Raw genomic sequence first — 9,616 nt, forward strand, 5'->3', positions numbered from 1 at the left:
GCAGAGATAGGCTTGGGTGACATATTTTTTACATATTAGCAGTTTTTGCCCTTTTTATCTTAAATCGCATGGTGGAGTAAGCTTGTTTGACACTTATGATGGAGTACTTTAGTTTAAGATGAACGCCCCAGACATGCCAGGAATGTGACTGCTACAGGCTCCCTGGTTGGGCAGGTTGTTAGCCAGGCATTTGTGTGGGAAGTGGGAAAGGGAGAGAAAGAGGGGCTGGAGCCTGAATGATTTGTGAGCTGGGAAAGGAAAAAAATCCAGGTTTGTTTGGGTTTAGGTTTTTTTTTGTAGTATCACTGACTTTTCAGGAGACTTCGTAAGGCTCTCTTAAGTTAAACAACTCCTTTCTGAAGAGCAGTCTTTCTTCCAAGGCAACAGTTATTGATCCATCAGACCTAGTATTGGGATTTAAAGGCACTCATTTGCCTTAAAATAAAATGGCAGCCAATAACATTTCTCAAATCGAAGTTGTTTTCTGTAATTTTAAAAATAGATTTCAATGAATTCAGCCCTTGGCTTGAAATTGCAGAGATACATGGCTTACAAGCAAAAATGGCTGCCTGTCGACTAAAAATCATATGGGCATGCATCCCTACGATTTATGCTAAGTGGAAACCAGCCCACCTCCACGTACGCTGGTGTGTGACCTGTGGTTCTTTTATCATTTCTGCAAACAGATGCATTTTCTTAGTCTGATAGAAATGGAAGCTGTGCTCTCCATCCATAGTAACGGCTCCCACTCACCAAGTGCTGTGCGCCAGGCATTGTGCGGAGTGCTCTACCAGCCTGGCCTTACTCGTTCCCACTTGGAGGTTTTGTGTGATAATACTTTTCATCCTCTCTGTTTCGACATTATCTCCTCGTTTACAAAAACATTATCACAACTCCCGTGTGATTCCAGCCTCTCTGGAATTGTATCTGAGGGGGTTCACTAGCTCCATTTTACAGGTGCACAAGCTGAGGCGGGGAGAGTGCAGCTCTTTGCTGCAGTTCACACAGCCAGAAGAAGGCAAAGTAGACACAGACCTGGACCCAGGCATGTGCTCTTTCTGCCACATCACACACAGACTGAGACCCATTCTTCACGGAGAAGGAGGGAGACATTCTTAAATTCTCACCCTTTGTGCATGAAAGTTCTGGGACCAGGCACAGCAAGCAGGACTGGCCAGATAAACGGACACAACCAGCAGACTACTCAGGTTGCATTCCCTTACCTCGCTTGTCCAGGAGCAGATAAAAGGCACTCGGTAACATTGGCCACAGAGATGAGTTTGGTTGCTAAGTGGTATTGGCCTTGAAAGGATTTAAGGAAAAAGAGAATAATGACTGGAAGATAAAGGTGATTACCAATTCTCTCCCTTCATTAAGATGGTATCAAGGGCAGCATGATAAGACAAGCACAGAGCAGCTTAGTTTAGGGGTACTCTTACCGAGAACAGAACATAATTCCCTCCTAATTGTAAGCCTTCTTTCTGCACTTTTTTTGAGTGGAGAAGTCAGTATCGCCCCACCATATACACTCCTCTCTCTATTCTTAAATCTGCCCAGGTAGTGGATGGTAACAGTTTAGCTTTCTATAGCTTTTCCTTTGCTTAGGCAACATGTATAGATACATGAAGAGGTTTGGGGTTTTATTTTATAAAAGTATGACTGTACTGTTATATTATGGTCACATTCCTAATAGCTGTGTAATGTGCCACAGGAATCTAATCTATTCAACCATTCTTCTGTTGGCAGGCAGACAGGTACAGGCAGACAGCTTGTTTCCAGGTCTCTGCTTCTGGAAACAGTGGCAAAAACAGTGGCAAAGAACACATATCTTTACCCTTTGTCTCTTCTTTTCTCTTTCATGAATCATTAAGAATCTTGATATTAAAACCCATTTCTTCCTAACATTTGCCCGGGAGCTGGCACCTCACTGGGATCTGAGGTGGGGTCCTTACAGCTGTCCGTTCATGCTGGTAATTCCAGCACCTGGACCTCACAGACCAGACTGACTGCGGAGCCCCTCCTTCCTGCTGGCAGCCTGTGTTTAAAGTTGGAGCCCGTGGGGTACACCGCCTATTGCATCTGTACGAGGGCCGGTTCTGTCATGTGGGACAGCTGGGTGAAGAAACTTGGATTTTGCTGTGGGCTTTTAAAAAAATATTGTTATTTTTACAACTGTCTTAAAACTAGATGTGATCTGAACAAAGGGTTTGTAAAATGTGAATTCAGAGGGGAAGAAAAGGCAGCACAACCAAGGTTCTTTAAATACTGCTTGGTCTGAAGTCCCTGGTGCGGTTAGGGGGTGCGAAATTGGTGATGAAGGATGGTGCAGAGGTGCCTAATTAATATTAATAAACCTTTGTGGTTCTCCTGCCTGTCTGTTGAGAAGAGGGAAGAGCAGGTGAGTGCAGCTGGCTGTCAGCAAAGCCTGACCGGAAAAGGACCTTCATGAAGATGTCAGCCTGGGCCAGGTTGTCACAGTCATCTTCCGGCTCCTCTGACGCCAGCCAGGCTGTGCTAAAGAGGAAGCCAGTGCCTGGCACATCCCCTCTCTAAGCCTCACCCCCTTACTTGGAAAACAAAAGGGTTGGACTAGGCCAGTGATGGCGAACCTATGACACGCATGTCAGAGGTGACACGCGAACTCATTTTTTTGGTTGATTTTTCTTTGTTAAATGGCATTTAAATACATAAAATAAATATCAAAAATATAAGTCTTTGTTTTACTATGGTTGCAAATATCAAAAAATTTATATATGTGACACGGCACTAGAGTTAAGTTAGGGTTTTTCAAAATGCTGACACGCCGAGCTCAAAAGGTTCGCCATCACTGGTCTAGGCCCTTCTAACTCCTATTCAACTCAGCAGCCATTCATCACCTACTCACTGTCTGTAAGGCACAGGGCTGGGCATGTGGATGCGCCACTCATAATACCTTCACTGCCTGTCTTTCCAGGCTGTTCTCAGTCTGTCTTCCTCTCACACTCATAGGCAATGAGGGAAAATTATAATCTGGTACTGCTTATGTTACTTGTCTGCTCTGTATCCCATGGGCCGGGGACAGCAGCTTCTTCCTCCCCATTATAGTCCCCGGGCATAGCATAGTGTGTGCCACATCCTAGGCGCTCAGTAAACATTTCTTGAATGTTTGAGAGTAACGATTGAGAGTAAGCAAGTGAGAATGTTTTGAGCCATGAACTGGTTGAAGTCTGGGGTTCCAAGAGTGGGATACATGTCTACAAGAGCAAAACTCTTACTTAAGCTTTATGAAGCCTCGTGCCCTGCCCTGGGCTGGCCACCCCAGACTCCAGGAGAATTGAAGTGAGGAGCATGCTCTGCTGTGAGTTCTCCACACTGAGTCCTGTCTCCAAGGACAGTGCCAGCGACTTCTCCCCCCACAGGGCTGTTTGGCTGTCATGACATCCTCGTGGTGTTACCATCCCCCTTTCCCGGCTAAGGAAACTGAGGCTCCGCAAGGGATGGAACCCGTCCCTGGGTCTCACAGCTAGAGGGTGGCGGTCAGGATTTGAACCCAGGTCCAGGCACACACAATGTCAGGTGTGTTGGTTGGAATTAAATGTGTTTTATAGTTCCTTCGAACTGGTTGGGTTGTTCTACTTCAAAGTTGACTCAGAGGGAAGATTTTTGCAACGCTTCCCTTTGATTTTGACTCCTTTTCTTTTATATTCTAGTGTTCCTGCAGTGAGCCCTGAGGGCGCATCTTAAGGGCCAGTATATTAATTTCATCTTTGTGTTTCAAGAGTTCAGAATCCTCTAGGGAATGTTAAATTGGGGGCCGCTCAGTCACAAATGAGCTCGGTCAGCTCCCAGTCCTCCGCTGCCTCCCGCCGCCCACCGCCCAGGCCGCTTTCTCCCAGTCAGTGAATGAGCAGAGCTCTCTTCCTGCAGCTGGAAAGAGAGGCTGCGCCTTCAGGTTGGAGACCACTCCCGGTAACAGGAGTTTCTGCCTCAGCCCTTCAGAGGCCATCTTTAGGTCCAAACCAGATTCATTCGACTGAAAGGCTTAAAGAGCATCCAGTTGTATCAGCAGGGATTCTCTTAGTTACAAATGACAGAAACCTAACTCCAGCTGACTTAGAAAAGAAAATGTATCAGCTCATGAACTGAAAAGGCCAGAAGTAGACCTTGACTTCAGCCATAGCTGGGTTCAGGTCCCTAAATGATGTCAGTAGGAACCCCTCTCTCCAACTCTTGGCTCTGTTTTCTGTTCTGTCAATCATTTTAAGACAGGGGACAGTCTACATGGCGGCCCCAGGCAGACCAGACTGATATCCTCGCATGCTGAGTCTCAGCAGAAAAGAGCTTACCTCGCTCCCAGTGTCTGAGCAAAGATTTACTCTGATTTGCCAGTGCCCATCCTTGAACCCATCTCTGTGGCCCAAGAGATGCAATGCTCTGATTGGCTGAGCCAGGCTCCCTCAAGGAAAGCAAGGATCTCCCCCCAAACCTTATAGAAATGAGGGGTGGGAGATTCCCCATGGAAAGTCAGGACGTTATTACCATCAGACTAGGAAAACAGGAATAGGAGAGGGGATACAGAGCAGGCACACAGCCGTACCATTGCTGTGGCCCCCTTATTGACACAAGTAAGGCCCAGCAAGAAGACTGGCATTGTTGCATGCGGAGCAGACACTAGAGTCAGGGCTTCAGGCTCCTACTTAGTTCCCTCAATTTTTGGCTTTGATCTGTTTGTTCTCTTTGCTTATATAATTAATAGCATTGACACATTAGCCCTGTACGAACCTAATATGTATGAAGGGCAGATGGGTTTAAATCCAGGCTCCTGCCCTTACCAGCTATTTGACCTTAACAGATTACTTCACTTCTCGCTGCCTTGTCTCCTCTTCGTAATGGAGGCAATGACAGTCCCTGCCTCCTAAGAGCATTATGACTATGAAATGACATTAATCCATCCAAAGTGCTTAGAACATTACCTGGCATAATGGGAATCCTTAACAGGTAGTTTCTCTTATCACCATTGTCATCTTCCACCTTATTTTGCAACTGCTTATCAGTATTCTCCAGTTTAAATTTTCACATTTTTTGAAACTTTCCCTGTTGATATACATTCACTTTGTACTCCTTTCACTGCTTCAGTGTGTGGCGGGGAACACCCCCGATCGTGCCTTGTTGACCTCATGCTCTGCACCCCTAAATTAACCTGGCCCTGTCCAAGTAGGGACCTTACCAGGCTGTGTGTGACCCAGATGATGGTGGGAGTGCTTGTGCAAAGGGCAGAACGTTCTTCACGCAGGTCTTAGTTGTAAGGTGCTTCTTCTTTTATGGGGCCAGAAATACTGGGCAAAGAGGGCATCCAGATCGTGTGCTGGAAGGTCCCCATGTCACTGCTTTGACCCTCTGCAAGGGCATCACTCTACCTGATCCTGCCCAAGGATGGGCACAGGAAGCCACGCTGCATCTGGGAACCCACAAAGATTTGGATGTCGTGTTGTAGAAACAGGTAGATGTTCAGAGAAGAGAGCAGAGGTCCGCCGCAGGTGTACGCGTTGGGCAGGATGCTGCTGTCATTATCAGTTGTCCTTCAGCTTTTCTGTGTTTTCTAAGCTTTTACACTGAGCAGTTACCACTTTTATCAAGAAACACACACACATATAAATGTTATTTTAAATAGGTGGTATCTATATTTGAGTCCTAGATCCCTTTCTGGGCTCTGTTTTCCATGTGGGAAATGGGGTGAGCACTCCCTCGTTCATCCCCCTCCTCGGGGGCTGGTGCCGATTCAGAGGAGAGAGAAGGGAGAGTGCTTTGAGAACCATCAGGCACAATGCACCATGGGGAGGCAGAGGTTATTGTTGTCTGATCATAGCCAAACTGAGCCTCTTTCATGGGGAGCAGTGCCCTAGTTTCCCCTTCTTGGAGACCACATTCTCTGGGCTGATGTCTGAAGGCATTGGCGAGGGATGCTCTGTGTTTACCATACACAAAGGAGCTGGGCGTATGCCACCAGCCAGTTGAGGTCTCAAGACAAAGCGTGCAGACAGGTCTTAAAGGGGACTGCTAAGTGGGGGGGGGTGGAGGGGTCACTGTGGTAGGTGGTGGCCTTCCATCCGCCATCCCCAGGCCTCCTCTATCTGCTGGGAGCTGAGGCCTAAAAAGAGCAGGAGAAACGGGGCTTGTGGCAAAGGTGGGTGTCCGGGGCTTTTGGCAACAGGAAGGTGGCCAGTGGGCTGGGCTGTGGAACTAAGTTTCGTGCTGGACACTGAAGGGATTCATGTCAGCATGTCACACAAATATTTTTATTTAAACAAAGAGCCTCTACTAAGCTGGGACCAAACTACTGACTAGTGCCGATGGCAAAAGTCAAAATGCCATTTTTTGCCTATTTAGTAATTAAATGGATGCATGGATGGATAGAGGGAAGAGGGAGAGAAAGAGAGGAGACCAAAAGAGGGAAAAAAGGCACACATTCAGGCTTATCATTCAAGCTGAGCCTTTTAGTTGAGTTCTGGGTTATCTTTAGTTCCAGGATTGGATTAGATTAGAAGTGAATTTAGTCCGTTGTCGCATTGTCTACTTCCCTTATTATATGGTGCTGTTCCTAAGTTACCTACTGGCAGGCTGTGGGGCCCAGCTCTGGGGTTTCAGAGAGCCAGGGCTCTCCACTGGGTAATAGCTCTATTGTATTTCACCCCTTGGACTCCAGGCAATTTATTACAGCTAACCCCCTCAGCCCGCCCCATGCTGCTTCAATCACACAAGCCTCCTGTGAAATTGGAGGGAAGGCAGGACCTTTTGTAGAAAACGAGATGTCACCTGTTTTTCTTGGCCACAGAGGACCCAGCTGAGTTACGGGAAAGGGATTTTTTAAGAAAAAAAGTGCTTCCGTTTATTTTTCAAGGCTGATAGAGTGAAGTTGGAGAAGGCTCCCGGAGAAGGCTGGCTGAAGTGATCAAAGGCATAGGGGAGGCGAGGAAAGGGGAGGCGAGGAAAGGGGAGGCGAGGAAAGGGGAGGCGAGGAAAGGGGAGGCGAGGGGCTGTATGAGGCCTGGATATAAAGAGTGCAGCCAGGTGGAGGAGCACGAGGGGACATGCAAGAACTCCAGAGTCCCAAGGGGAAAGAGAGGGGCTGACTTGTCCATCCAAACCGGAATTAGAGGAGTTCGTTCACACAGCTGCAGCTGAGCTCACCGCCAGAACCCAAGAGTTTAATCCTCTGCCCCAGCCTCCCGTGGTGCCTCCAGTGGAGAGCATTTGAAATTCATGAACCCTGACCCACTTTTTCTCCCAACATTTCTTTCTGAAAATTGTCAAACATACAGAAAAGTTGAAAGAATTGTACGCTGAAAGCTCAAGTTCCCACCATTTAGATTCTGCAATTTAAAAAAGAGAGAGAGAGAGAGAGAGAGAGAGAGAGAGAGAGACTTAGGAGACATATTAGCTAAAGGCAGAATATGAACCTTGTCTTGGTGCTGATTTATATAAACCAACTGTAAAAAGACACAAGATGATCCGGGAAATTTGAACACCAAGTAGGTATTTGATGATATTAAGGGACTTTGGTCATTCTTCTGGGTGTTATAATGATGTTAAAGGCCCACAGAGGCAGGGCCTTCCACCCTGGAGCTTACCCTGGGGCTGATGGAGAGCAGAGAAGAAAATGCGCCCTTTCCTGGTAGAGCTCAGGGAGGGAAAGGGAGAGGCCCAGTTTATTCTTCCAAACTCATGCATAAATGGTTTGTCCTCCATTGGGGAAGAGGATGAGGGTGGAGCGGGGACAGGGAAGCGGTGGGGGGAGGCACAGAGTTACTGACGGGCTGTCCTCCACGGGAGTCATGAGGATGGGCACCACATTCCCATCATGATCGAGGCTGAAACGAGTTAGCGCATGGTCCCAGTGCTGCTCCATCAACATTGGCTGGCATCGTTTTGGGTCTCGTATACTTATCCCTGTGGAGTATGTGCGCAGGGATTGGAGGCAGGACTTCAGGATGCCAGTAGGAGACGGTTTTGCAGTGACAAAGGTGTCTCTGGCTGTCACTTGTTCTCTAAAGGCTAGAGAAGAAGGGGATTTGCAGTTAGCCGAACCACATGCCTGTATTCTCTTGACAACTGTCCTCTCCCTGTCCCCCATGTCTCTCTCTAGCTGCAACAGCAAGCGCTACCTGGAGACGCTTCCCAACACCAGCATCATCATCCCCTTCCACAATGAGGGCTGGTCCTCCCTCCTGCGCACCGTCCACAGTGTGCTGAATATGTGATGTTGTACCGCTCGCCCCCGGAGCTGATCGCCGAGATTGTGCTGGTTGATGACTTCAGTGATCGAGGTAGGGCCATCCACCCAGCTCCTGCCCCCATGCTCCAACCAGTGACTTACTTGCCACAGGGGTGGCAGGTTTGCCCGCCTTCAGCAGCACCAATGTAGTCTCCGCTTACCAATGCTTGCTGTGACTGGCACGTACACATTATCTTGTTGCGTCCTCGTGGCAACCCATGACGTAGGCTCTATCCTTATCCCATTGGTACCACTTTAGAAATGCATTAAACTGCAAACAACAGAAAACTTGATAAACCGTAGTTCAAACAAGTAAGGGGTTACTTCATTTATTTATTTATTCAGTCATTCATTTTATAATGAGATTCGGGATTGGTACAGCTGCTCAAGGTTATCATCAAAGAACCAACCAGGTTTCTCTTTCCGCTTCCTCATCCTCGTAGTCACAAAATGGCTATGGTGCCTCAGGAAGAAGGAGGAAGAGTGAAGAGGACAAAGTCTCCCCCTTTCAAGGCTGTGCCTTCTTATTCAGGAGAGACATTTGGCCACAACTCTGGCATTGGACACCCCTATCTGCCAGGGTGGCTGGGCCCTGGGGGTGCTTTGGTTGGGGTCTCTCTAGTAGAGGCAGGAAGGGGAGAAGTGGGTTAGAGAAGGTGTAAGTGAGTCCCTTACAGCATCTGCCACACCGTTTAACAGATGAGAAAACTGAGGCTCAGAGGTTAAGTGACTTACCTTTGGTCACACAGCTCTTAAGTGGTGATGTGACGTGACCAAACCATATCTGTCTGGCCCCAAGTGTGTGATCTCAACCACTGGGCCACACTGCCCTGCAGCCAGTAGCCTCAAGCTTATTCTTTGCATCAGAGGTTTCGCCAGTTGCAACAAATCACGAGAAATCCTTTCATCCGCTCACCTTCTTGTAGAAGCACTAATACATAGTGAATGGGGGGGAGGGGTCTAAGAGCTCTCCAGAATAATTAAGCTGACCTAGTGCTACACTCTTAATTATGTGCCTTTAGCACAGAGGCCTCAGTGGGATGTGTGAGTGTGTGTGAGAGTATGTGTGCACACACACACACACACACACACACACACACCCCTAGACACATGTATCATAAAGCCTCCCCTAACTCTTGGCCTACACTCGTCCTCATGGGACCCTTTACTTTCCCTTCTTAGTGCTTATCACAGGCAGAATCAAATTGCAAATAAGTATACCGTGTAGACATTATGTGTGTAAACATTGCCTGGTTGTATGTCTCCCCTACTAGACTGTACCTGCTAAGAGCAGGGGCCACCGCATTGGCCTTGTTCACTCATCAAACATACACATTTGATGAATGAATGAATGATCAGAGCTCT

General features: G+C 47.6%; 1 protein-coding gene across 1 annotated transcript in view; it reads left to right on the plus strand.

The window, feature by feature from the left end:
- Positions 1–9,616, plus strand: part of GALNT10 (polypeptide N-acetylgalactosaminyltransferase 10) — a gene marked incomplete at its 5' end in the record, with an annotated part of 164,698 nt that overhangs the window by 89,222 nt on the left and 65,860 nt on the right. The window contains 2 exon segments of the mRNA XM_006766346.1: positions 8,123–8,231; positions 8,234–8,303. Of these exon segments, the coding sequence (XP_006766409.1) occupies positions 8,123–8,231; positions 8,234–8,303 (179 nt within the window).

The sequence above is a fragment of the Myotis davidii genome, unplaced genomic scaffold (assembly GCF_000327345.1).
Source record: "Myotis davidii unplaced genomic scaffold, ASM32734v1 scaffold18, whole genome shotgun sequence".
In the NCBI taxonomy this organism is placed as follows: Eukaryota; Metazoa; Chordata; class Mammalia; order Chiroptera; family Vespertilionidae; genus Myotis; species Myotis davidii.